The 27,685-nt window shown below is 53.9% G+C and overlaps 1 protein-coding gene across 5 annotated transcripts; it reads right to left on the minus strand.

Moving 5' to 3' along the window:
• On the minus strand, positions 1–26,622 carry ZNF512B (zinc finger protein 512B). Of its 5 annotated transcripts, none has more exons than XM_066330814.1 (17): positions 26,571–26,622; positions 22,358–22,480; positions 21,271–21,350; positions 20,370–20,498; positions 19,874–20,046; positions 19,455–19,708; positions 18,596–18,667; positions 16,848–16,982; positions 15,403–15,527; positions 12,917–13,009; positions 11,978–12,076; positions 11,108–11,278; positions 10,235–10,426; positions 3,854–3,955; positions 2,788–2,850; positions 812–910; positions 1–476 (listed from the first exon to the last, which is right to left on the minus strand). In XM_066330814.1, the coding sequence occupies exons 2-17, from the start codon at positions 22,476–22,478 to the stop codon at positions 183–185; spliced, it is 2,202 nt and encodes a 733-aa protein (XP_066186911.1). In that variant the 5' UTR covers positions 22,479–22,480; positions 26,571–26,622; the 3' UTR covers positions 1–182. The 5 variants fall into 5 exon arrangements, with proteins under 5 accessions (XP_066186911.1, XP_066186912.1, XP_066186913.1 ...); XM_066330815.1 differs by lacking the exon at positions 26,571–26,622 and adding an exon at positions 26,322–26,397; XM_066330816.1 differs by lacking the exon at positions 11,978–12,076 and having other exon boundaries at positions 26,571–26,621.
• Between the last annotated feature and the right edge of the window lie 1,063 nt (positions 26,623–27,685).

Raw genomic sequence — 27,685 nt, forward strand, 5'->3', positions numbered from 1 at the left:
GTTAATTGGTATTTTCTGTCTTTTTTTTTTTTCTTTTTTCCTTTCTTTTTGTAAAAAGAGGGTGAGAGGAGGGTGGGGCAAGGGGAGGTGGGATGGGAAGGAGGGGACATAAAACTGGGAGAGACCCCCACCCTGTTACCCTGGGCTGTAAACGAATCCTCGGAGACGAGTCTCTGAGCTGCTCATTTCTCCGGCATCTTGCTGGCTCCTCCCTTCCGCTGGCTCGGGGGCTTGAGGACGAGCTCGTCCCCCTCGGGGCTGCCCCGGGAGCCTTCCCAGTGCTCCAGGGTTTTCTTGTGATTAGTCTTTGTTGCCACGCTCTCTCTGCCCTTCGGGGACATTTCCGGAGGCCTCTCCTTGGGTTTTCTCCCCCTCTTCTTCCCGTTTGTGCTTTTCTTTTTCTCCTCTTTGCTGGAAGAAAGCTGTTCCCTGTTTTTCTTTTTCCGGCTGGCCTCTGAGGAGGTTCGGAACCAGTTCTGTGTCCGTGAGGTGACACGAGGGTTAGTGACAGTCCTGGGGACAGGCGCTGGCACCGATACCGGCACCAGCACCGGCACACACAGCCCGAGCCTGGCCCACCCCTAACCCCGCTGGCATCACCTCCCTGAGGTCAAACTGCTCAGTGCTGAGCTGCTGAAATGTGCCTGGGGGTGCCAGGGACACCAAGGGGGATTGGGAAGAACCCTCCAGGCTGAATGGGAGCTGTTACTCAGCTGTGTTCTTAACAGACATGGATGGATGGATGGAAAGGGACAGCCCAAGGATGTGTGTGTTGGAGCAGGGACCAGCCCACCTCCAGCTGCTTCCTTACCTCCGAGTGAGCCTTGATGATGTGGTACTTGACGCCACTCTCAGAGCTGAACTCCTTCTGGCACAGGAGGCAGCGGTACTTGCCCACTGAGTGGTCCCCCTGCAAGACAGCAGCTCCTGCAGAGCCCGAAGAGCCCCAAGGAGTGGCCCTCCCCCAGCCCTGACCCTCCTGTGACCTTACAGTGACACAAAAGAAACATTCGTGTTTAAACCACCAGATCTCTGCCAGTCTCTGTGCTGGCCCAGGAGCTCACAGCCACATCCTCTTTCTGAGTTTCAGTCCATGCCACTTGTGCTGCTGCCTGTGTGTCCTCAGCATCAGGTGGTGGGGCCATCGCCCTGTGTCCTTGCTGTCAGCAGATCTGTGATCCCCTGGGACTGAACCACCATCAAATTTATGTCCAACACTCACCTAATTTTCCTGTTACATTGTCAAAGAGCCAGGGTGACTGCCGGATTCCTGTCACCAGCGCCCTGGTGGGATGACAGATCTCCCGGCTGTGCTGCAGGTCACAGCACGTGGGAGATAATGTGCTCTCTATTGACGAGGGGGTTATGGATGGGCCCCTCTGGGCCATATATTTCCTCCCTGGGAATTTCTCCATAGCTGTAAATCTTGAACTAGACAGGTCTCTCATTTCAGGAGAGGACAGGCCTGGCTTCAGGAATCCTTGTGCAAAATCGTCCTGGTCTATCAATCCCCACTGAGGATGGGGTGCTGCCTGGGAGCAGCCTCTGCTCTTGCTAAGGCTCTGTGTATTGCAACCAGTTCTGCGGGATTTTACAGCGGGAATCACAGACCAGTTCTGGAGGGGCTGTGATTTATTTATGCCAAATTTGTTGGCATGTGTATTCAAAGTAAATTCTCTCCCCTAACAGGAAGAATCCTGCTGATGGCAGTGTAGGGGTCACAGAGCAGCTCCTCATTGCTGACTCCCAATATCTGGCCCCAGCTGTGCCAGATGCAGAGGGTGCAGCTCTGTGCTTCATGGAAATGTTCATGCAGATCCTGGCTGCTTCCCATGCATGGAACTAACCAGAAATCAGCTCCATTTTCTCTCAGAGAAGTAGCTGTCCTAGTCTTCTGTGTTTGCTCTTTTATCCTGCATAAATCCAGCTTCTCCTGCCGGATCTCTGCAGCCCATTTTCTAAATGATCTCATTAAGGGCTGCTGTTCCAGCTAGCGCTGGAGGAGTGCGGTAGTTGGTGTTTTTAATAACCACAGGGTACGTATTGGAGCTGTCTCCTGGAAGCTCCATTCAATGGAAGCTGCAGCTGGAAATGTTTCAGGGTATAAAGATTTAGCAGCCCTTACTTGGTTCCAATTTGAGGGACCTACACAGAGCTCCTGATCCCCCCCCCGGGGCAGCTGCAGGGCACTGGAGCTCAGGGCTGCTCCATCCATCCACTGGGAGGGCACTGGGCTTTGCACAGATCAGCTGCCTCTTCCAGACTCAGCTTATCCCAGGAGGCATCACATCAGCATCCCTCCAGCTAAGCTTCCAGAGGGGCTGTAGGGCTGCCCAAATTGATGGAAGAAGACTCCTGATTCCCACTTGCCTCAGGAAACATTCAGTTTCCAGCACCCAGCTCCTTGGCTCTGAGCTGCTGTGGCTGATGTGTGGTTGTGTGACATGCTGACATGAGGACTTAGACCCACGGCTGTGTCCCCGTGATGCTTTGTGTGTCAGAGGTTTAGGCTTGGGTGAAAAGTCTGTATTTTGGGACCTTTTCTTTATAACTGGGATGGCAGCTACATCCCCTTCATCCCATCTGCCCAGCCTCTCTGCCTCCATCGCCTGGTGACAACTCACTTGGAGAAGCACTGCCAGCTGGACCTCCAGCAGCCACCATCCTTTAACCTGTGTCATTGTCCCTTGGCTTGTTCCTTCCAAACCAGCTGAGGGGGGGGTGGGGGAAGAGAAAACCCAACACCAAAGCCACATCTGAGAAAAGGGTGTAAAAGGCAGGACCTACCTTGTTGCAGTTGGCCAGGTGAGCTTTCAGCCCCGAGACACTGGAGTAAATGGCTTCACAGCACTGCAGGAAAAAACAAAGCAGGGTTAGACACGATCTCCCTCATCCTCTGCCTTCCTCTGAGCCATGGCCAGGAGCCTGCAGAGCCAGCACGGCCACCGGTCCAGGCTGAGCAGTGTGAGGTTAATGCTCTGCAAGGCGCCGAGGGCTCTGGTCACACGTTTCCCATTAGTGCTAATGGGAGTCATGTGGCCACATCCCTCTGCAACGGGCTGAGAAACGTCTGCCCTAAACGTCTCCGTGGAAAACCTACATTTGTGAGCTGTCGGGAGGTCCTGCTGGGCTACAGGAGTTCTTGGAGCCACAGCAGAGGCTTAACGGAGAGGAGAAATCACCCAGGCAGCAGCATGACCAGTTTCTGAGCAATGTCTTTCCCAAGTGCCTGTGTATGACATTAATTAGCCAGCCCGGCTCCCCTGGCCTTGTGGGAACTGCCTCCTTCAGAACTCCCATTAGCAAGGCTTTGTTTGGGACGATAAATCCAGGCTCAGCACCAGGGTGGGGTTCACCTCTCTGTCAGCTCAGGCCAAGGCTGTGTTTCACAGCGAGATGAGGCACACGCACCATGCCCTGAGGTCTGTGTTTGTCACAGGGCTTTGAAAAGCTTAGCTTAAATCTATCTTCGCTTAACTCTGGGGAAAGCAGGTCCTCTGCATCAAAAGGCTGCGCAGGATGTGCAGCCTTCACCCCGTTAGGATCTTGGGAGCTTCCCAAAGGCAGCTCCAGAGCTCAAATTGGGCAGTGCTGCACTGTCAGCCCAAGGGCGGCTCTGTCCCCAAGCCTGGTGGCTTGGGCACACAAGGAGGATCACAAAGGTGGGACATGCTTTAACCAGAAACAGCAGCAAGCTCAGGGAAAGGAGGGGAAAGGAGGTGAAATGACTGTGAGCATCACTGTGATCAGAGGCCCAATAAGAGCCATTTTTGGTGAGTTTCTGCCCCAAAAACTCCCCCTTCCTCCAGCAGATGGAGACCAGCCAGCCCACAGAAGAACAGACAATCCTTACATTGTTAGGACAGTTGATGCGGCCCTTCTCCTTCACTTCGTTCTTCCAGTTTTCCAGCAGCCTGGGATTGAGCTTTGGAAGCCCTGGTCGGGTGTAGTTGAGCTGTGAACAATAGCAGTTGATGAGCAGAGCTGCACACCCCAGCCCGGTCTTTGGTCCTGCCTCTTCACATGGATCTTGCCCTGCTCCGAAGTGAATGGAAGCTGCAAACTACTTGGGAGGCTTCCCCCAGAGATGCCATTTTCCCCCCCCAGGCACTGCAGAGCAGGGAGGTGGCTCTGCCACTGCCCTGCCACTGGCAAGGAGTCTCTAGCAAACAGGAGGAGAGGCTCCTGCTCCCGGGTCCATGCCCACAGGGCCAGGACTCTTTGGTGCATGCTGTAGGCACAGCCCTTCTGCCGTGTTTTATAACCAGGGGAATAAACAACCCTGCACACTGGGCAGAGGGGCCAGGAGCCTCCGTGGCTGCCTTCCATGGCTGAATGGGCACAACCCGCTAAACAATGAAAGGCTCTTGTGTCTCTGCCTCTCCTTCTGGCAGGGCTGCTCCTTCCAAGTGCTTTTAATTAGCGCTTTATTAGCGACTTTGAGGGTTAGCATAGCGGGTTGGCCTTCCCAACTCCAGTTCTGTGTGTTCAGCACAAGCCAAGGCAGCTGTGGCAGCTCCAGGCATCTCCGGGCCTCCCAGCCACTGTGCCTGGCCCTACCTGCAGGGTTAGTCCCAGCCTGACACTGAGCCACTGTGCCAAGGTCTGCAGGGGACAGCGAGCTGCACAACCACACCAGCACAGCTACCAGCCCAGCCCGGGAATTTCTGCTAGAGACAGTGGATGTAGTTTGGGTCCTGAGCCCCAAACTTGCCATGAGTGGGAGCAGTGCTGGGTGAGCCCACAGACAGCAAGGTGCAGGTGTGGGGGTACCTGAGCACATGCCATTCTCCATGGGCACATCTGAGTACGGGATGCAGCTGCATCCCTGCATCCATGCTGGATGGAGAGGATGCATGGCCAAAAGGTGCTTGCAGAGGTGCAAACCCAGGCCAAACATTCCCCGAGGTCCTGGAGCTGGTGGTTTGGAGGCAGCAGAAAGCTGGCTGGATTTCTTTTCCAGCTGTGACTTTTCTTGAACATGCTGATAAAGCTGCGAATCTGCCTTTGGCCAGCTCCCCCCAGCTGTTCCCAAACCTCCCTGCAAAGGGAAGCTCGGGATGTTGAAGGCTCAAACGCCAGCCCCTCCTTTCCACTCAAATTGAAGTGATCCAAGTGCCCTTGCAGCCTTCCCCTTGGCACGTGGCGGGGCATGGCTGGGTCAGGGAGCACTGGGCTCCATGTGAGGGGCAGGGGCACAGGCCCTTGCGAAACGGCGCCGCGAGCACCGCTACGGATGTGGATGTGGAAAACTCCCCCGAGCCCCAGCGTGCTGCAATTCTGTCGTGCTTTGCGGCTGGGGGAGATGCCAGCAGAGCTCTTTGAAGCTCTGGGATGGTGCATCTACCAAGAGCTTGGTCCCAAACCCGGGGAAGGCAATGCCACCTCCAGGGGAGAACATAAGAGTCCCTTTTTGCCATTGATACTGAGAGCCAGGATGCCAAGCAGCCTCCATAATTAAAACCCAATCAATCCCATGAATGAGCAAACATTAACAGTAACCACACAGAGCCCCAGCAACAACCTCTCCCTCTGCATGTCCCCGGGGAGGAGGCGAGGGGGATGTTCAGAGATGTGGACTCTGCTGCTCTGCTTTCCCACTCCAGAGAAAAATCCCTCCCTGCTCTCTCCAACGGTCCTGCACAATAACACGCAAATCCCATGTTTTCCCAGAGCACTGTGGTTCTGGGAATGTCAAAGTCATCTTTATGTCTCTATTAAGAGGCAGCCCCAGGCATGGAATATTTTATATTTCTTTTTCTTTTCCATTTATTTTCCTCAAACAGCCTGTAAGTGAAAATTTTCATGGCCAAATCATTAAACGACTACAACTGGTTTTGGCTACAGCCCATCCCTTCTGAACAGTTGAAGGATGCTGGGCTGGGAAGGTTTGTTTCCTTTGACTGATGGTTTTATTTAATTAACTTTCATATTTCAATCCTCTCTGCTCCCTAGACAGCTCTCCCCTTCCTCAAAATATATCACAGTAAATGAGAATCATGTGGGATGTCTCAGCCAACGAGCCCTGAAGCCTCACCCAGGTCCCCTGCACAAGGCACAGTTCTCCCTTCATCCTGTGGAAGTTGTGGATGATGCTGTGAAGGCAAAATGCACCCAGGGGTGCTGGCCAGGTCCCACAGGAGGGTCATACCATGCCAGCTCTGCTGAGCAAGGAGAGGAAGGATGGACTCGGCCCCACAGCTGGAGCTGGGATCTGGTTTGGCCCCCAGTGCCATGAGTCTGCAGGGCTCAGCCTGGCTCCTGCCTGGATCGCAGGGCCATTGTTTTGGGGGACAAACCCAAGCCAGCCTCTTCTGCTCTGGAATTTATCTTGGTTCCAGTATAAAACCTCAAGCCTGGAGATGACTTTTCCCCTTTAGCTTTATGACTGGCCTCCAGCTGCCCCTTGCTCCAGATCCCTGGCACCCCACAGCACCACAATCCACAGGGATGTGCAGACTCCATGGCTGTCCCTACTGACACTGAGACCCCGAGCTATGGGGAGGCGAATGGAGTTTCCATGTATCTCACAGTGGAGCTCTGCATAGCTCTGTGTGTGGCACAGCTCCTGCCTGGGCTGCAAGAGCCTATTGCAACTTTCCAGCACCTTGAAGCAAGGAACCTCACCTCAAGCTCTACCAAGAAAGCATCACACTCTGAAACAGCGGAATTTCCATAGCATTTTCTCCCCATCTGCCTCTTAGATGCCTCTTCCCTCTGATCAAGGAGGTTGTTTCTTGTCCCAGAACCCACTGCCATGAGCTGGGAACCTGCAGCCTCAAGGCTGCTCATGGGCAGGTGACAGCCCCAGCAAAGGCCAGAGGAGGGTCGGCATCATCTTCACGGACCTTCTGGAGAGGGGATCTTTCCCAGAAAAGCAGCAGGGGTGTGCCCTTCCCCATCTGACATCCCCAGCAAGCGGCTGTTGTGAAACACCCCATCTGTTTCAGCTTATCTGGAGGCAAATAAAGATCGGAGCAAGAAAATAAGACTCCAGTGTATATTTAGAAATGCTGGATTTGGTTAGCGGAGACCGAAGGCAGCGCAGGGCCTGGGATCAAGCAGCAATCGTTTATTCTGATGCCATTGCTTTGGTGTGAAGGAATCCATCCTCCCGGGAGAGGCGAACGCATCCCACCACAGGCCACCAACGGGATCCAAACCCAGCATCCCTCTCCCCGGCTGGGACTGGCTGCCACGTGGCCACGGAGAAGGGGCTGCAGTGGGGCTGCCTCTGCCCTGAGAACCCCTGTATCCCATTGGCTTGATGAGGAGCTGTGCCTTCCCCTGGGAAAAGGTTTTGCTGGAAAAGGGACAGAGAAGAGTGGCTTTCTTCATCAGCTTCCTTGAAATCCAGACTGACTGCTGGGACCATGATGGGGAACTGGAGAGTTCAGGGATGGAGCTTGTCCTGTGCTGCAGCAAGTTTGAGTGTATCCATCTACCACGGGCTGCAGATCAGAGTTGGGAAGTATCTGTCCCTCTGGAATCCTGGAAAATCCCTAAGGCTTGCTGAAGAGGTAAAGGAGCAGCTGCAATCTGCTGCTGATCTCTGATGTCCAGTACAGGGTCTGCACGCCCAGCAGCATACTCCCAATGGCTGAGGATGAGACAGGGGGAAGAAGAGGTGGTGGTGTGGTGGCTCTTCTGGGAATTCCATCAGTTCCCACCAGCCCCAGTGCCCTGGTCAAGCTGAAATGGTGTTTATCTTCGTGCTGCTCCAGTGGCTCTGGGCTGTCAGTTCCCTCAGGGAGGGCCACCACATGCGCGCACTGGGGTGGTGGCACGGGCACATGGGAACGCTGCTGGCTGCTCTGAGCCTCTCCTGTGGCACAAGACTGTCCCACAGGCAGTTCTAAAGGGCAGTACTCTTTTGGGGCTGTAATGAGGTCAAACTGGGCACTTGCCAGGAGGTTTGTTTCTACCCCCTGAACTGAACCAACTAGTAAAGGCAGAGCAGTCCTGAGCAATGCAAACCGTGGCTGAGCAGAGCAGCTCAGAGTGTGTTGAAGTCAGCACGCTCCCACCAGCCTGCCTGGGCAGAACCTGCCTCCCACCTCCTCCCAGCATCGCTCATCAAGAAAAAATGTCATAGACTGAACAGATTATAAAGTGTTGTCAAGGGAACGTGACAGTCACTGCAAGACGTACCCACAGGCACACGCACGGCTGTGTATGGATTCACCCACTGCACTGACTTCCTCCAAAACCCATGTGGGATTTCACGCAGGGCCTGAGGTCTCTTGATCCTCCAACTCAAAAGCCTTGTTTTGCCATCTGGGAGCTGATCCAATTCCCCCCTTTCCCATCTTTAAAATGCAAAACTGCTTCTGCCAGCCTCACAGCAATTCTTTGCTTTTTAGCACTGAGACGGGCTCAGTTAAACTTAAACAATCAGACCCTGAACACAAGAATGTCTCATTAAAAAAAACCCACCAGCACTTCACAGAGCAATACGCCAGTGCTGAGACCTTTACAATGCCTTTGTCAGCCTGAGCCTGTGCCCCTGTCCAGGCCTGGGGTCCTGGCTGCTCCCTCAATTCAAAAGAAAACACGCAAAGTCATGAGTAAAGGGAGCAATTCCAAGAGGAAAGAGAAGAATGTAAGACCTGAAACAGAGGAGGGGAAAAGAGAGCAGCACACCTCTTCTCCCACAGCATCTGAAATAAAACAGCTACTTTAGGTTTGATTTTTTGAAGTTATTAATGCATTGCAGTTGAAGTCATCTAGAAACCAACAATGGCAACACCAAGCACTGGGGAAATAAAACATTTGCAAGCAGTTCTGGCCCTGAAATGCCCAGCTCTCCCCCAAGGTGGGTGGCAGTGCTGCAGCTGGATCCCCTTCTGTTCCAGTGCCTCACTGGGATGCCAAGAAGGGTAAAGAAGCTGCTGGTTTGTTTCTGTGCTGGTTTTCCAGCTGCCCACCACATGCAGACCAGAGCTGAGCCAGGCTGAGCTTCTCTGGGTCCCTGCAAGACCATGGTGGCACTTCTGCTGAGCACACACAGGTGCCAGGACAGCATGACACAGTCTGTGGAAGCAGGAAGGCATTTTGGTGCAAGCTCTGCTCTCTTGCCACCTCTCTTCCCTTTTTCCATCACTTCTCCAAGCAGGCTCTGAGACTTGGGCTGTTCTCATGGCTTGGGGTAGGTCCTCTTGGGCTGGGACTATTCACACCCTCCTGACACCCTCTGATCATCATTTCCATCTTTGCAACATGCCCAGTATCTTGCCAGGGTGAATTTCAGAGCACTGGACAAGAGATACCCAACTCTTCAGAGCAGGGAACAGGCCTGGGACCTAACTGCAGTCACCTGCTCAGGAAGCAGGCTGCACCTCATGCAGAGACTTGCAGGAGAGCTCTGCATTGAGTCCTGGCAAACAAAAAGAACTCCTGTTTCCCTCTCTTTTTTCCTCTTTACACTGAAAAGGTTACGCTTTACTGCTGCTTCATTCCTTTTACAGTCCAGAAGGCGCATACCTGGAGGGAAATTTCAGCTTTAGTACACTCCCTAGGAATAATCACTTCCTCCCACAGCCAGAAGGGAGGTTTGGTTAACATGTACTCACTCTAGTGCCTACAAAAAGCTCAAGCCTGCTGGGGCCCTGTGCAAATCCCACAGCACTGGGCGACGAGTGCACTGCTGCTGGAGCTTGCAGGGCTCGGTCTTGTCTCCCCTCTCTGCCTTCCTCTACTCCCAGCAGCACTGCTCTGGGATGCTGCAGGCCTTTCACCTCCAGGAAAGCATCTCCCAGAAGTTAAGGAGATGTGGAAGGGAGAGAATTCTGCCTGGGGCATCTTTGCTCTCTGACAGTGCAACGGAGAAGATGGTTTCAGATCTGATCTGCTCTTTTCACGTGCTCCTCTTGGCCAGCAGCCTCTACTTCCCTGCTCAGCGTGGACCAGAAATGACCTCCTGCCCAAACACCCTCGGGGCCAGACCTTGATCTCTTCCCAATGCACCACCTCTTCCTCCACAGGGCACAGCTGCCTGCTGCTGGGAGCCTCCAGACCACAGCAGCTCAGCTTGTGCTGGGTGGGCTCTTCAGCAATAAATCTGCCATCACAGCTAATTAATTTAAGGCACAGCAAGTGAGACATGTGAGCCCTCAACCAGCTGGGGCCAGGCTGGAGTCCTGGAATCTCCGTGTACAGCTGGAGCCAGGCTAGAATCCTGGAATCTATGTGTACAGCTACTGCAAAACCAAAAGGAGAACTAAAGGCTGCTCACCCGCTTTGTTTCAGGCACCAGGTCATCCTTCATCCTCCGCTTGGTCCAGTCCCTGGCCAGCTCGTCCTCTGCTATCTCCTGGAGGTGGAAGACGGCGACTTGGGCTGATGTCCGACGGATGCGGCCACTCGGGGTCCTCTCAAAATCTTCTACAGGACCAGGCTCCGGCTTCACCTCTGGCTCCTCTGGAGGCTGCAAGAGAGACAGAGTCAGGAAGGGCAAGATAAGAGAACAAGCGAGCTCTCCAGCCCCAGGATAGGGATGCTGGGGTTTGGGCTGTGTGTTTCCAGACTTGCTTTGTCCCTCTGCACTGCAGCATGGGAGCAAGGGGAGCACCCACCTCCCTCAGCCCAGCAGCAGCCATAGACTGTGTCCCTCCGTGCTCCCACGTGTATAAATGTCTCCAGTTATTAGTTAGGGAGTGATTAGTGTCAGATGCACTGTCAGTAGGGATCAACAGAACAAAAAGGGATGCTCCCCAGGGACAGATCCTACCACCCCAGCACTGGCAAGCAGCCGGTGCCTAGGAGGGAGCGGCCTGAGGTCTGTTGTTTTTTTTTTTCCTGCAGAGCACGGATGCAGGGTGGGCTGGAGCACAGCCCTGTGGGCACCGGGGAAAGGGAATGCTGCTGACCACTCCCATAAACAGCATTTTTGGAGGGGTGGAGGAGGGTGTACCCCCGACACGGCATGGTACAACACACATGCATGGTGATTGGAGGGAGAAAACAACACTGGCCCGACGTCTGCACCTGCCTTGCCCGGCCCGGCCCTGCCCGGCTCTGTCCTGCCCACGGGCTCCACAGCTCTGCAGACCCCCCCGGGGGGGGATGGCCCCGCTCCTCGGGCTGCGGAGGCGTCCGGGGGGCTCACCGAGGCCGGGTGTTCTGACCGCACATGATAGTCGTGGCCAGCCTTGGATTTGTACTTCTTGCCACAGTGTGGGCAGCTGAACACGGGCTTGTCGGCCTCGGCAAGCTGCTTGCCACACCGCTTCTGGTGGTACTGGTAGCCCATCAGGCTGGAGAAGTTGGCCACGCAACCCTATGGAGATGGGGAGAAGGGGGATGGTTTTAAGGAGGGCTGAAGCTTCACGTGGCCACATTGAAAAGGTTGGGGTGCCATTTCTCCAGGGAGGAACAGTCCTGAGGAGCCCACTCCGAAGAGCAGCTCTGCCAACCCATCTTGTCCAAGTGTTGGGGAATCTGAGTTCCCAAAGAGCCAGGCAAAGGCATGACACACAATGCTCTGAAGGGATGGGAGGAGCTGTCCCTGCCCTTGGCACTCCCTGCCCCAACACACAGACAGAGCTCTCTGGACAGATGGACAGACACACAGCAGGCAGCGGGAGGGGAAGGCACTGGGGAGGTGCTGCCTGCACAGACAGCAAAGCACCCGCGGGACAAACCTCTGCCACACACCTCCCTTACCTGTTCGTGACTTGTCTGCAACCCGCTCAGCTCTGCTTTTGGTGTGGTTTGGTTTGGTTTTACACTGTGCCCAGGACAGGCTGTGCCCCTCACTAAGCTCAGGAGGCAGAACCTGCCCTCCAGCACTCCTCAGTCTGCCCTGTGCCCACCCTCCTGCAGGGCTGTCCTGTTGCTGGAGTGCACAGAGCCAGTGGGACAGGGATTGGGATGACTGAGCTAAGGTGGAAATGTCGAGTACATGCCAAGGGATGCCTGAAGAGTACTCACTCCTTCCACCTTTTCACAGAACGAGAAACAAGAGTTGTTCTCGTACCTCATTGGGGCATTTCAGTTTTCCCATCTGCTTTAGCACTTTCCTCAGCCTTTCCCGCTCTTCCTGTTCACCAAGTCCAGCGGTTTCCACAGGAACAGGCTGGAAACAAGGAAGTAACAGAAGCGACAGAGTCAACCATTTACTCATGTCCTCTGTGCCAGGAGTGGATGGTAAAGCCCTGCCTTGCAGGGAGCTGCCCTGGGCTGGAGGGAACCTCTCATTAGGAGAGCTTGATTTCCCATATTTTGTTGTTATGTGCTGGATCTGCTCATGCCTTTCTTGTGTTTATACCCAAAGGGCCAGCTGAGAAACTCAGGAGCAGTTCCTGCACAGAGAATTCACCAGCAAGACTGAAGAGCAAGAGATTAAGGCACAGGTAAAAGACAAGTCACAACTGGTAAGCACGGGACTGGTAGAAATGTAGTTATGCCTTGCCCTGGTATCTCAGAGATGTACAAAACCAGACTTTTAAAACAGCATCTAAACTAGATCCTGCAAAATTTATTCATGACAAATTTTGTGGCTGTTTCTCCCATGCACAGTGGAGAGCTAAAGACCAGATTTTGAGATTTGTGCAAGGCAGAACCCATCAGTCCCGGATTTGCAGGCACAGTTTTGGAGGCAGAGCTTTGCCACTCAAAATCCACCTCACCATACTCACTGGATCTTCCCCCATGCCGGGATCTGAAACCCTCTTTCATTTTTTCAGCCCTCTGCTCTACTTATCAGGATCAACATGAGCCTAACTCATGACCTGAGAGGGAAATGCTTTCCTTGGCAGGAAGAGGGAAGGCCACCATCCAGGTTGAGCAGTGTGTGAAATGCTCCAAAGCTGGATCCCTCCTTTACAAAGATCACAGAAAGAGGACTTCTGATGGATGGCTTCATCACCTGTATGGAGAAAGGAGGCACAAGACGAGCACAGCCCAGCTCTCTTACCTTGCTGACGTGTTCAGCCATGGTGTGGTAATTCAGCCCAGCTTTGGACTTGAACTGCTTTTTGCAGTGTTGACACTTCAAGGCATCCTGCAGCTGAAGGAATTAAAGGCAAGTCACCAGACAGGCCATATCCTTCCAAGGGCTGCTGCTGGTCAATAACCCCATCCATGGGTGGCTGTTGCTGCAGCAGTACCCAGTGGTGGGACCCAGCAGGCAACACAGCATCCCTGTTTCCGATCCCAGGCCTTGTCTGCAGTTCAGAGCATTCCCTCTGTTGTCCTGGATACTGTTATCAAACCCACATGCCCCAATTTTTGGAAAACATTCAGTTTTGGATTTAGATTTAAAGCCTCACTGGCTGAACACATCTGGATCTGGTGTCTTACTCTTCCTGTTATAGGGTTAGAGAGAGAAGAAGCTTTGATCTACCAAGGGCCAGTGGACTGTGCTCTGCAGTCCTGTTAAGTAAGACAGATGCTGGCGTACAGTGCAATTTCTGGGTGCCTGGGCTGTGTGAAATTCAAGACATAATATCCAGAAGGGTATTTTCTGCCTCTCATTGCCCTGTTATTTGACCCAACTTGACCTCCTGAGTGTGTGGGGAGATGCATTAACTGCACACCCCAAGGTACAAGGAGCACTTGCACCCCTTGTACGAGATCTTGACTTTTGCTGGGGCAGGGACCAGAATTTACTGACTCAGGAGGTTCATGCTCAGGGCACCAAGAGACAGAGTAATCTCGACAGGAAGCCAGTGCCTGGCCAGCCGTGGTCATTCCTTCTTCTCCTCCTGCCAGATGATTGAAGGGAGAGTGGTGAAGGTGAAGCAAGACTGAGGTAAAAGCTGGAGAGGCAATGAAGATGGATCTGCAAATCTCTCCTCATTATGGAACTCTGGGAAAATGAAGAATAGACTCACTGCAGTGAGTTGGGAGTGACTCATGGTACATGTGCTCCCATCAGTTAATCTTGTCCCAGACCCAAGCACTTGATCCTAACAAGGTGGATGCCAACAGCTCCTTCACTCATTATATGCCACTAGCAGATAATTTGAGATTTACTCTTCTGGTTAACACTTAAAAATATACCATGTCCACATTCCAACAAGCTCTCCTATCCTGGGCTACCAGGAGGATATAACTGCCCTTGCCTCCTTCAGGCCCAAACACGTAGCAACCCTCTCCATCCCTTACTTTCCTTTCCAAAACCAAAGGAAACAGGTGCAGACTGCCTAGTGACAAGCGTGGAACAGAGAAACTGATTTCCATTTTTTAAATAAGAGTTTTGGGAGCCTGCACATCCTTTTCCCGTTGTCCAGCTAAGGAATGTATCAGCCATTAAAGAAGAGGGGTGCCTCAGCCCCAGGGTGGTTTCTGATAGGGATCCCATGTGGCTGTAGCAGCAGAGTCTCACTAAGGTTGTGCCACAGGTTCATCTCAGAGATGGAATGCTCAGAGCTGGACCTCTGGTCACACACCTGGAGCTTGCCAGAGCAGTACAGCCAGGCCTGGCAAGGACTCTCCCTCTCAGGAATTGTGACAGAATAGCCACTCCAAGGGCTGGAGCCCCAAATCTTCAGCTGAATACGCGGCTAGCATAGTTCCAGCAGAGGATACACCGCAGACTGCTCCAGCAGAGCCCTGCTCAGCAGCTCATCTGGCTGTGCAGCCTGCACAGAGCCAGCTTGGCTTGGGAGATGCTCCAAAGAGGAGGAAATACGACAACGATCTCCACTCCTCTGAGGCCAGGATAGCGAAGGCGGCAGGATTCTGCCCAGCGTTGCTGTAGGATGGGGTTTGGGAGGGAGAGCAGCCTCTCACTGCTGTATAAACAGCAAGGCAATGGCTGGGGAAGCATTTACAGAAAATGAATGCGGAATCAATGCCCAGCCACATATTTTCAAATCAGGAGGCATCGATCCCACGTTGGCTTTCTGTGGCGACGGCTCCGCCAGGTGACAGATGAAGACGTAATCCTGCACTCTGATGGATGGTGGTGTGGCAGAGAGACAATTTTTCACTACACCATTACTGAACTCATGCATCCTGACAGCCTGCCTGAGCACATCCAGGCTCAGAATCTCCCTGAGACATGCTCTCATGCAACCAGTTTATCTGGTCTGATACAAGGCACAGCACACACTGAAACCCCACAGCCAGGGCTCCAGAGGAGGCCAGATTAGAGACAACCCCAACAATCTCTCCAGTTTTAAAACTATTTGTTTAGCTACTAGAAATATCTGCCTCTGCTGAGACACTGGGGCAAGGGGCCCAGATCATAAAGGGATTCAGAATTGCTCAGAATTAGTGTCCAAATCCCTCTGGGTCAATGCAAGTCAGCCAGCAAGCTGAAGATGACCAACAAGTGTTCTATCAAACACAGTCCAAAAAGGTTTTAGAGGACTGCTGCACATTTATGAGAGGCATATGTACACATCCATTCCCTTCCAAAATCCATGTGTTTGACTGACTAAAGCAAGGCCTTACTTTCTGGCAGACATCCATGTGCTTTTTGAGTCCCACAATAGTTTTCCTGGTTATAACACTGCAGGTTGGACAGGAAACTTCCCCCTTCTCGCTGATCTCCCGTTGCCACTGGTCCTCAGGGTTTGCTGGTGAGGGAGAAGAGAGAGGTGTTACATCCAACCTGCCTCGTCTGCTTGATTTGATCAGTTGAAAAGCAGTGAAGTGGGAAAGTTCCTGATGTTAAAAAAAGAGATACACTCTCCCAGGCAAAGCCTGTCCAAAACTGGACATGAACCATGCAGCTCTCCCTGCCCTACTCTCTTGAAGCTGCCCAAGCAAACTGGGTCACTGGGTCATTTTATGTGGAGTTACCAGACCTGGTGACTGGGGGAAAGACCCAGGTCTTTCCAACCACTCTGGTATCCTGCACACTGGGAGTTAAAAAGGATGATGATGCCCCCAGCCACCTGATCCTGCCCTGCTTGGAATAACTTCCCCCTGCCAAATGAAACAATTAGCGGGAGTGAAACAAAGGTGAGTGTCTCAGCTCCATCCGGACGTGTGCCTGGAAAGCTTCTCTGGCAATCCTTCCCGGCAGACACAGAGGAAGCTGGGGGACTGCTGGCTTCCAGGCATCTGTTTATTTGAATGGCTGGGACCAGCCTTTAAAAAACCTAAAATAAGAGATACGTGGGGCCAAAAGCAGCTCCTAGGCCCAGAGTTCATGCCGTGTTCTCAGCAGAGCAGTGCTGGCCTTCCAGCAAGGGAAGCCCGGGCTGAATAAAATCCGCCAAGTCTGTTTATTTGGATGCTCTTGCACGGCTGTGAGATCAGAGAGTCGTTTATTTGAATTTGAAAGCAGTGCAAGGCACTGCAGCTGTGTTTATCTTGCACATCCTGCATTCCTCCTGCTGTCAGAGCTCTCAGGGAAAGCAAGCAACCTGTGCTGGGTGTAGGCTGCACCTCGGGGCTCAGGGAAGGCGTAATTATGCCCAGAGTTATGCACTGGTGTCATTAATGGGAACGATGCTAGAAAAATGCCATCATCACATGGGTCATGTACTAACTCACAGTGAAGCCAGGTGGAACTTGGCTCTCAACTCCCAGCACTTTCATCACGTTGACCTGGCAGTGAACTGAAGGTAAGGTGCCCCTCAGGATATCAGTTGTGGAGGCACCAACATTTTAGCAGCAGTGGCTGCCCCCACATGTGTGTTGTATCTCAAAAGGGCATGAGTTGTGTGCTCCTAACTCTGACTTTGTGCGGCTTCTCTTGACAAACCTGCCAGAAAACTCACCCAGTGAAGAGCCTGCTGGGCCAAGAGGGGTGTGGGCACCATGAGCTGCAGGTGAAGGTGGGGATGGTGGCATGGAGGTAGGGACTATGCAGGTTTGGGGTACTGCACAGAAAAGCAGCTACACTGCACACAGAGCTGCTGCCTGTGCTTTGCTCCCACCAGCCTCACCTGCTGGTGGATGCACAGACGTTTCCTTCTTCACACCAACTCCTGGAGGTTTCTTTTTCAGCTCCTCCATGTTGGCATTTCCCTCCAGCTTCTTGGCTCGATGGGCTTTTGCTTTGTCCTCTGCTTTGACAAGACCTGTAAAGAAAGAGGATTTTTATTCACTACTTGCATTCATGCTTCCAGAGCACCTCACATTTAACAGGTAAAAAACTCTCTCTCTAAGCCAGGGACACTGAGCTGGCTGCATGTCTGCCAAGGCTGTACATGTAGGCTCAGGTCCATACCTATGACAAGCAATATTCCAACAGCTTGTGGTGTTTTACAAACACCGTCATTTCCCCCAACACAAGTTTATGAACTTTGGAAACTCCATGGCAAAGTGAGGTAGGTTGCTTCCAGCCAGGCAGACAGGCTGAGGAAAAGGGAAATAGGGTGTTTTGCAAGAAACTGAAAGAGGGAATTGGAATGGCAAATTCAGTGCCTAAAAGGGACGTTCCTGTTGATGTTTCTTCACTGGAAATGCTGTCTAACTCTGCTGGATCCAATCCCCCAAACCCATGTGCAGTTCAGCCCTGTGCCTGTGCTTCCACAGAAGGTGGTGGAGGCAATGAAGTGAGTACCAGGGTCAGATCCACACCTGTCCCACGAGGGTCCACATCCCCGTGAACCTGGGGGTTGTGACTCTTGCAAACCCAGGGTCTGAGTGGAGACAGCACCCCATGACATGCTGGGTCACCCTCATCTTTGGGAAGTGACTGCCACATGGAACTTGGGGAGTGTAGGCAAACACCTGCTCCATCTTCACTTTCCATCTGAGGCACTGGGTCGTGGGAACACCTTGTTCCCCAGGAACCCACAGCAGATGCTTCAGCCTCTGTCAGTGCCTCTGTGGGGAAGATAAGGGAAACAAGCCCAGATTTCCCAGGAGCCAGAGGAAAGGAAATCACGGAGACCACATCCAGCCTGCTCATCAGTGTTCAATTCCTCCAAAGTCATTAGTGCCTCTCCCCCGAGTGCCTCATACTGGAAGGTGCTGCCTCCTGCAGTGCCTGGAAACCCGCTTTCTATTTCTCTGGCTGAACATATCTCATAGTCAGCCTGAATCCAGTTGCTCTCATTCCAGGGATGCTCCAGGATATCCCCCTCCTTCCCAGCCCAGTTGGGTGTATTTATGGAGCATGACCAAAGTCCCACTTGCTCTTGCTTTGTCAGGCTGCAGCAGCCAATTCCTGGGCCTCCTCTCAGCAAACATCCCGGCAATATGTCTCCTCTCCCTTGGATTCACTCTCCTGAATGTGGGCGACCAGCCCTGGAGATGGAGGCTGAGGGATGGGTGCGTCACCAGCCTTTCTACGCCGCAGAATTCCTTCCCGACGCCACTGGAAACACTGCGACATCCCAGGATGGTGGGATGGTGATGAGATGATGTTTCTCATATCTTGCTGGTGTCAGCAGCTCGTTACTCTTGTGTTACAGATGAGCATACCCGGATCCTTTCCTCTCTTGCCTCATTTCCCAGCGCCAGGCTCCAGAACAGAGCAGACAGGGTTGTTATCAGTCCCAGCTCTGCCGCTGCTTCTCACCCTATTTATGACTCTCTCATAATAAAAGACGCCAGCTCCTCCAGTGTGAGATCCTTAGGTTTCATCTGGTTCCATCACAGGGAGGGATCTTGGGGAAGGGGCTTCCCTGCAATGCCCCGAGGAGAAGGTACAACCCTACAGATGACCAGAGTTGTCCTGTGTTACCTTTCAGTCCAAATGTCCCCGAGATGGATGGCTGCTCCCCCGTAAACTTCTTAGGAGTTTTCTGTTTCCTTCCTGACTCAAAAGAGAGAAACAGAGAGAGAGATTTGGTCAAATAACTGTACTGCCAGGGGGATTCATCAGTCCTGGGGCATGGGGTGGGCACACACTCCATGTTAGGAGTGGGTCAAAGGCTGTCAAATGAAGCACCCACCCACTAAACACCAATAGACTGCTGCTTCCTACTCCAGAAAAGCAGGATCAATCTGTTATTCAAAATTAACTCAGTGAGTGAAAGTAGTGGCTCTACCTAGTGCAAAAGCTAAGCAGTTCCCACATGTGGCTGTGGTGGTTTGCTTTGGTCCTGCAAGGAATGGAACTCCAAACCATGATGGGAACAACCACTGCCCTACACCAGCTCTGCAGTGGCTATGGACAGATAGAGGCTCCTCACCCTGTCCTAATCCTTCAGGAAAATGAGTTTGCAAGAACCATCCTGGTTTAACCTAACATACTCTGAGAGGACAGACAGGCTGACACGGCAGCTTGCTGTGCTGTCAGGAATTCAACCCATTTCCAATCCCATCATAGGATTGTTAAGGTTGGAAAAGATCTCTAAGATCATCAAATCCAACCATCACACAGGTCCTTTAGAAATATTTCTATCACAGCTACAACTGAGTTTTAACTCTCAGTGAAGCTTCAAGAAACTGGAGAGCAGGGCAAGTTATTAAGGTCTGGAAACAAGGCTTGGCTATCCCTTGGATTCAGAGACACTCGCAGCAGTGTTGGCTGCACCAGATCCCCTTCCCGTGGGACACCTGAGCTCCCAAACCAGTGTAGCCCTGGGCTCTAATCTTACTATGCTTCATCCTCTCCGGGTCTTCCTCCTGCAGGGAGGCCTGGCTGCCCCGCTGCTGCCCGTTGTCCTTGCCACTGGAGGACTTGGCCGTGGGGGTGGCAGCTGCCATCGCCTCAGCTGCTGCAATCTGGAACTCCTTGCTCTCCCGGCTCTCCGCCAGGCACTCGCCATTCTCCGCGTGCTCCTGGGCCACGGCTTTTTCCGTCTTTGCCTGTTTGGGATGGATGGTGGGGCAAGCTGAACTCTCAGCAGGTCTAGGGCAAAGCACAGAGGGCTTGTTTAAAGAGGGGTTGTTAGACACGTGTCCTGACACCTCTCCCCCCTTCGCCAGCCCAGGTTGTGGGAATGGAAGCCGGCATGTTCCCCTTCTCCCAGCCACCCGTATGCCACTGCCATGCAGCCTAGCCACAGCCTGGTACCTTTTCTTTCCACTGCTCTTCCCAATGGCCTTGGGCACTTTGTTTTCTGCTTTGCTGGTTGGCACTGGCCGGTCCAAGTGATTCCAGAGCCGATGCTTTTCCAGCTGGGTTTTGGAGGTGAAGGCAGCTTCGCAGTATGAGCACGAGTACGTCAGCCTCTCTGAGATTGCACCCTGTGTGGAGCAGGGAGAGGCAGGTGAGCACAGATGTTGGATCACAAAACAGAGGCTTTTTCTGGCACAGGCATGAACATAAATCATGTGTAATACCCTACTGCCCTTCCAAACAGTTACCATAAGTCCATGATCCCTCTGGGCTAGACCTCACACTGAGCTGGAGAGACCTCAGTCTCTCTCACACATGAACTGCTCCTGGCCCATCTCTGCCCTCCCCATTTTCACTTCATGTTTTTCCTGGTGTTTAAGGCCTGAGAGCAGCATTACCCTGCAGATGGTAATGGAACTGGAAAGGACAGACAGCTCTCCAGTCTCCTTACCCCTTGGCAGCGCTGATAGTGGTACTTCAAGCCATAAATGCTGGGGAACTCCAACCAGCAGCCTGAATTGGGACATTTCACCCTAGAGTGGGCTTTGAATTCGTCCTTCCACTGGTTCATCAGAGGGAGCTGGGAACAGGAGAAACAAGAGATAGCTGAGTGAAGAGCACTCTGTGCCTGTGTGTGTGCTGATGCATCCCAAGGGAGCTGGGAGGGCACATGGGACCTCTGATCATTCCTGTCCATCCCTTCCACCACACAGCCATGAAGTGGACCCCAGGGGTGTATTTCAGTGTAGTAGTGTTCACTCCAGGGAAAGCTGCTGGGACAGATGCTGCAGGCTCCATAGGCTAATGATTCCTGCTGAGGCTTTACCTTGCTGTGCCTCCAGAGCACATGCACATGCCCTACCAGGCTGGCGAATAAATCAGGCCCGAAGTCACCCGGCTGATTTAATCACCCCACATTTCATCTAGTCCGTTAATCATCCCATGCCCCTGCTCTCATGACAAACTGCTCCATGTGTTGTCCATGCTACCAGGCAGGAATTAAACTGCACAACTCTGCAGGGAATAAATCACCTCCTTGCCATTGCTGCCGGCTCATTAGCCAAGCCTGACATGGTTGTGACAGGATCCAGTAATCTAGACGTGGCCCTGGGAAAGCAAGGCTGGAAAGGGGTACAGCTCCTTAACCAGGGTTTTGGAAGATGCTGGATGCATGCACATAGGGGTTGAGGGACCAAGATCTCGCTCAGCCCAAGACAAAGCTGCTCTGAAGATTAAACCACAGAGAAAGCAGGTTTAACCCTGGAATGGGGCTGGCTGGAGTGCACAGTGCAGGGCACGTGAGACGGAGTGAAGCCAGGAGGGCTCAGGGACTGGAGTGTGTGGGGTCTTACAGGGATGTCTTTAAGTGCCTGGTTCTCAGCCTTGGGTCTTCCTTTCTTCTTGCCTTCGGTTTTGTCACTGGCTGCATTTCCTGCAAACAGACACAGCACACATCACCAGCCATGCCGGAGGAGCCGCTGTCCCAGTGATTCTGCTGCCCAGCTTCCTGCTGCCTGCCTGACGTCCTCATCTCTAGGCTGGCCATTCTCTGTCCTACTAAGGATGGAGATTCCCCTCTGGAAGGCAATGCCAGCTCCCCTGCAAACGAGGTGCTGATAAGATGTGGCACAGGGAAAAACAGTCTCCTGAACACAGGCGTGTTCATATTGTGGACAGCTGGAGCTCATTCCCTTTAGCAATAAGTTATCCTACTCTGTTAGCAATTATGGCTTCAATCCCCTCAAGGTAACCGTGGCATCTGGGAAACATTTAGGGCACATGCATTTCCCCACAAAGCCACTGATTTTGAAAGCCCCATTTGAGCTGTATCACTGGGGTCCAAACTCCTCCTGGGGTGCAGCCACCCCTTGGCATCCAGAGCTTAGCGAGGTAAAGGCAGTGGGAGCCTCTCTTATGGAGGGGATCTGCCCAGCATAAACAGACAGGAGGAAAAATCTCCTTGGGCCTGGAGATTCCTGGATAGAGAAATCAGCCATCCATCAGCGTGACAGCCCTTAGTGTGAGGGTCCCCCAGGGCTCATACGCTCGCAAGCCTCCATCCCGGGGGCCGCGACACGGGAGGCAGCAGATGGCCTGAACTCATTTAAGCCTTTCCATCCTTTGATGTAACACTTAGCTACCAACACGATAAATAGGCGGCGAGACACCCATCTCGTTAAGCCACACACACGCCTCTCCAAAGGGAGAGACCATCTCCATCCCTCCCCTCCTGCTCCCAGGCACCAGCTCTCTGCAGCTCCCAGGGCTGAGGCTTTTTGGCCAGCACCAAAACTCACCCTCACTGGTGAATCCAAGTGAGGAGCAGAGACACATCGAGACCCAGGCCATTTGTTTAGGCAGCCACCCCCCAACTCCTGCCACTGGGCTCATCCCCTCCACCCCATCCACCTCCGCTGAAAGGACAAATCAGTTCCTTACCCAGCTTGGGCAGCTCTGCCGGTGGGTTTATCCTTGCCTCTGTCCTGCTTTCTTTGCTGGCAGTGGGTTTGTTAGAGCCTGCAGTTTTCCTTCCACCTTTACAGGTATAGGAATCCGCCATCTCTGAAAGAAGCAGGGGAGGCGTTAAAATTCACTCCTTGGAGCTGGGAACAACACATGGTGAAAGCAAGGAGAGCTGCTGGGGAGAGAGGGAAATGAGAAAACCATCACGCAGCTTCGAGATTCTCACAAAGAGAAGAAACGGGACGTGCTTCCGAGTATTTGTTCTACAGTTGAGGAACGCCACAGACATGGCTGGGAAGCTGCTTTCATTACAGCCTGGCTTCCCCTTCACATACAATGGCAAAGACTTTATTAAAAATTATGGGCTGGCTTTGCCCAGAGAAGTAGTGAATAAATGGCTTTTCCTCTTCGTTTATTTCTTCGCTTTCATTTAAGACACCAAAAGCAAAAAAAAATAGTGAGTTTTAATGAACAGATGTAATGATAAATTTCCAATTTTCCTTATTAATGGGAAACTGTTATAAACTGAGAATTGTTAATGTTATCTGAATTTTCCGTATTAATAATTCAATTTGGCTTCTCTATAAATAATGAACATCAGGAATGATCGTACAAGGCCCACTCTCACTCCTGATGGAAGTGGGCAGTAGGACACCCCTCCATTCAGCAGTGCCAAGAGGAAGCCAATGGCAGGACTGGCTCTGTCTCTGCCTGGCTTCAAGTTCCTTCTTCTCCTCCCAAGAGCACAAGCAAAGGCACATCTGAGGATGGGGGCTGCTCTGGGAGATGACATATATGGATTTGGAGAAAAAAAAGTCCTCCACGCCTCCACAATGAGAGCATCAGGCCCTTGGGAAGAGATTCCTTGGACCACCACGACCTTGAGACCTTGGCTGGGATGGGATGCTGATGCTCACCCAGGCATTTTTTTAAAACACGATTTGACTTGTCACATGCAGTTCCTCCCACATGTTTAGTTAGCATCATTTAACTCAAAGGAGCTGATTCCCAAAGCATCCACACTCATCCAGTCTGTCCTCATGCCCAAAGGGATGGAAGAGCATCTCCTGTGTGGCCACATTGCCAGCCACGCCACCAACCTGCAGGACACAAGAGTCCAGCAGTTCTTTTCGTGGTGTCCCCAGGGACTTTCTGTGTAGGATCAGGGACTTTCCATGTGGGATACAGCCCACATGCTCCAAGAACTGGCAAAAGCTTCCAGCATGTGCTTGGCTGGTGACACATATGTGGTTGTTTGCATGGACACAAAGGTTAATCAGATCAAGTGAGAAATTCCAGCCTCGGCAACTGGTTCTGTGGCATTTTGTGCTGAACATGGTGATTGCTGATTCAACTAATTTGGGCTCTTTTGGTGGGAGAGCTGGGTAGGAGTTTGTAGCCTGCCTGACAGCAGCTCCTTTCTGGAGCAGGCACAGAGAGGGGTTCCTGTGGTTCCTTCCTAAATTGCTGCTCCACTCTCATTGGTGTGGACACTGCTGCTGTCCCAGTCCTCCAGGGACAAACGTGCTAGTCCCCTTCCTTTCCATGCTGCCTCCTGGCACCTCTGAGTGAACCTCACTCAAGTTGCTCAAAGAAAAAAAGGGGAAATAAAAGACTTACCAAAACCAGTGAAGTGAAAGCTGAAGACAAGACTTCTGCACTTACAATGGAGTGAAAACCAAGGGTAAATCCACACAACTGACACCTTAATCCAGCCAGGGCTAGTGCCAAAATGCAATGGAATATGGAGCACAGAACCTCCTTCCCTGCCTCGCTGGCCAGCTTGAGGTGACACGCAGAGTGACAGCCATGGCAGACCCTGCTGACATCTCTGGTGCTCACCTCATGACACTGCACACCACTGAGCATCACCCCAATCTCCCTTCCCAAAACACCCAAAGTGCCCAGCCCTGCTCCAGCAGCTGGACACCTCTCATCCCCCTTAACACATCTGACCCCTCAAAGGAATCCTCTTTGCCCAGCTTGAGAGGTTCTGAATCTTCTGTTTTTCCACACCAAATACTCTTCGGCATCTTCTCCCTTATTTTTTTAACCAAATGAAAAATAAAAACCTCATAAACCAGTCAGCAAGAGCCAAAATCTGCTCCCCAGCCACTGACACAACTCCAGCGATCAAGAGAGGAATTGTCCTGGAGACACAGAGCAAAAATCAGCCTGTTGTGGGGCTTTTCGGTAACGTTCAAACTTCTCATTCATTTCTGAGTAACACACACTGAAAACATGCAACAGCCTATATCCTTCCACACTGTCCTTAGGGTTTTGCTGAAAACTCTTTTGCAGCTGGTAACGGGAAGAGAAGGTATCCACAGGTTCTGGCCATGAGCCAGGGGTGGGATGTGGTGTGGAAAGGCTGGGCCTGGTAGTATGAAGGCTCCAGCTCCTCCTAGGTAACCTTTTAGAACTTTGTGGCAACATTTTTAAAGCATCCCACTCCAGCTCCAGGAAAAAAAAAAAAGCTCCTGTAAACGCAGGCACCAAAACGTGATGAGTAAAGGCCAAGCTGGCACTGCTGGGAGCAAGGGTAAAGAGGAAACTTACAACCAGGGAAAGGGGAAGTGATATTTGGGAATGAAAGGCACTGTTCCCAAACCACTGCACAGTGGGCATAGAATGGAAAAGAGGAAATAATTCCATGTAGAAATGCCTATCTGTTACTTTGGATCAGGCCTGAAGGAGCATGTACGTAGCCAGGGATGGTTGCGACCCTCTCACAAGGTCTTTACAGTTACCAGGGGAAAGTCAGCTGCAGATCGTGACCCCAAGTTCTCCTGCCGCGATTCTCACCACTGTCCCATCACTACGGATGGACTTTGCTGCACGACAACTACCTGGTCACCTGTCAATCTGCTCCACCTATCATCACTAATTTACCAACAGCTCTAGAGGTACAGAATGCCAAAAGCCAAGGGAGCTGCTTGTCCCAGCACAAGCCATGCACCAGCAGCGATGCAATGAGACCAGCAGAGATGATGGATGCCAAAGGGCACTGCCATCCCTGTCGCTGTCGGAGGAGCTGTGCTCCCTCCCATGAACTCCTGGCAGAACCAGAGCTGCTCGGAAAAACTTCCAGGGAATAAAGACAAGGAAGCGGAGGGAGAGGCTTCCTCTTGAAGAATCGCCCTCGTTGGAGGTTTCCCCGGGAGGGAAGCACGTGGTGGGTGAAGCCCTGCGAGCTGCTGCCTCCCTGGGCACGGCTGGCGGCCGGGCAGCTCCAGAGGGACACGGCACATCCCGCCGCTATCACCCAAACCGCGACACCCTCGAGGCTCTCCAGGAGGGAGAACCTCACCCGAGGCATGCACCCAGCGCTCCTGCCGCACATGGCTCTGACCAGGCGCAGACGAGGCTTTCCAAGGTGTAAAGTTTCTGTTCGAGGCGCGTTATCCCGTCCCTCCAGCCTCTGTCCCCGGGCACTGACACGAAGGGAAAAGCGCCTGCACATGCCGGGCAGACAATGAGTCCTCACCGCGCCGCGGGGACTGGGGCGTCCCGTGTCCCGGGGGTCAGCGGGTGCGGGGAGCTCTGCCCGGAGCCGCTGTCACCTCCCGGGCGCGGGGAGCTCTGCCCTGCCCGGTGCCGCTGTCACCGCCCAGGCACAGAGACCTCTGCCCTGTCACCTCCCGGCCCGGCCGTGCCACCCGCGTCCCCTCGCTGCTCCTCCCCGCTGTCACCCCGCGGGCAGCGCCGCCCGGGCCTGTCACCCCGCGGGCCCGCGCCCCATCCCCGTGAGGCGGCCGGGGCTCCCCGCGGGCCGGGCCCGGCACGGAGGGGACGGAGGGCCCGGCCCGGCCCGGCCGCGCTCCGGGAGGGGAAGAGCGAGCGGCAAAATGGCGACGCGGCGGCGGGCGGAGCGGAGCGGAGCGGGGCGCGGGGGTCCCCGCCGCGGGGCCGGGCGGGCCGGGGGCCGCTCGGTGCTTACCTCGGCGGGCCGGGCCGCGGTGCGGGGCGCGCAGGGCCGGCACCCCCCGGCCGGCCAGGCGGTGCCGCCCGCCGCCCCCGGGCCGCCGTGCGGGGCTCCCGGCGCGCCCACACCCGCGGCGGCGCCGCGCTCCGCTGCCGCGCTCCCGCCCGCCCCTCGCCGCCGCCGCCGCCGCCGCCGCGGCTCATGCGCGCTCCCCGCCCCGCCCGGCCCGGCCCGGCTCGGCCCGGCCCGCCCCGCGCCCCTCACCGCCGCCGCCGGGCCGCTCCGGCCTCGCCTGCCTCCGGGACCGGCACCGCGATCGGCACCGGGAGGACGGGCGGGGGCGCCGCCCCGGGAGGGCGGGACGGGGCAGCGCCCCCCGGGCCGGGCTGACCTGGGCAGGTGCGGCCGGACCCCGGGGCGGGCAGGGCTGCGCTGCGCTGCCTCTGCGGGATGCCGGCAGGGTGCCGAGCTGCCATCCGCACCTCCGGGGTGTTCGGCCTCCATCACGCCCTCCGGGGTGCAGGCAGCCTGTCCTGCCCGTCGTCTTGCCCTCCAGGCTGTAGGCGTTGAGTGTCCTGCCTGTCATCTTCCCCTCCAAGGTGTCCTCCCCGTTGTCCTGCCCTCCAGGTCGTAGGCGGGACACCTTTCCCCTTACCCTGTTCTCCAGGATGCAGACAGGATGACCTGCTCGTCGTTCTGCCCGGCAAGGTGCCCTGCCCGTTATCCTTTCCTGCAGGGTGTGCTGCCCATCATCCTACCCTCCAAGGTGTCGGCAGTGTCCTGTATGTCACTGTTCTCTCCAGGGTATCCCGTCCATCATCCTGCCCGCAAAGGAGCAGGTAGGATGACCTCCCCACCCATCCATCAATCCATCTAAACCCCGGGGGCTCCAGGTCCCCTTGTAAAGTCATCCCAGCCCCTGGGAATGATGCTGGCTGTGTGCCTGTTACAATGTCCATGGGGCAGTTTCCCAGCTCCCAGGCTTGGCATGTCACCCCTGCAGAACTGGTGGCATTTGGGAGGTGTCGCAGGGCAGAGCCAGCATTGGTTACTGGCTGCGGGAATGCATAGCCACACCAGGATCCAGCAGTAGCCCAGAAATTAGGGAAATTCACATTAATTTTTCTAGGTGAGAGCAGAACCCAGAGCAGGTATTGCTGTCAGGGCCACTCTGCCTGCCATTACCGGCGTGTGGCTCCTGCGGTGCTGCCGGGAACTGGGAGGCCCTGTGGCACAGTTGTGCAAAAAAAAAGCCCAACCCAAGCCGGGAGTTTCCCCGCGGTTTTCCCCTCTTTGTCTCCATTGCGGGGAAAAGAGCTTAATTAACGTCTGCAGAGAGCAGGGAATGCTCGGTGTAATTGCTAGGTATGATTATCGGT

Source organism: Sylvia atricapilla, chromosome 16 (assembly GCF_009819655.1).
Source record: "Sylvia atricapilla isolate bSylAtr1 chromosome 16, bSylAtr1.pri, whole genome shotgun sequence".
Taxonomy (NCBI): Eukaryota; Metazoa; Chordata; class Aves; order Passeriformes; family Sylviidae; genus Sylvia; species Sylvia atricapilla.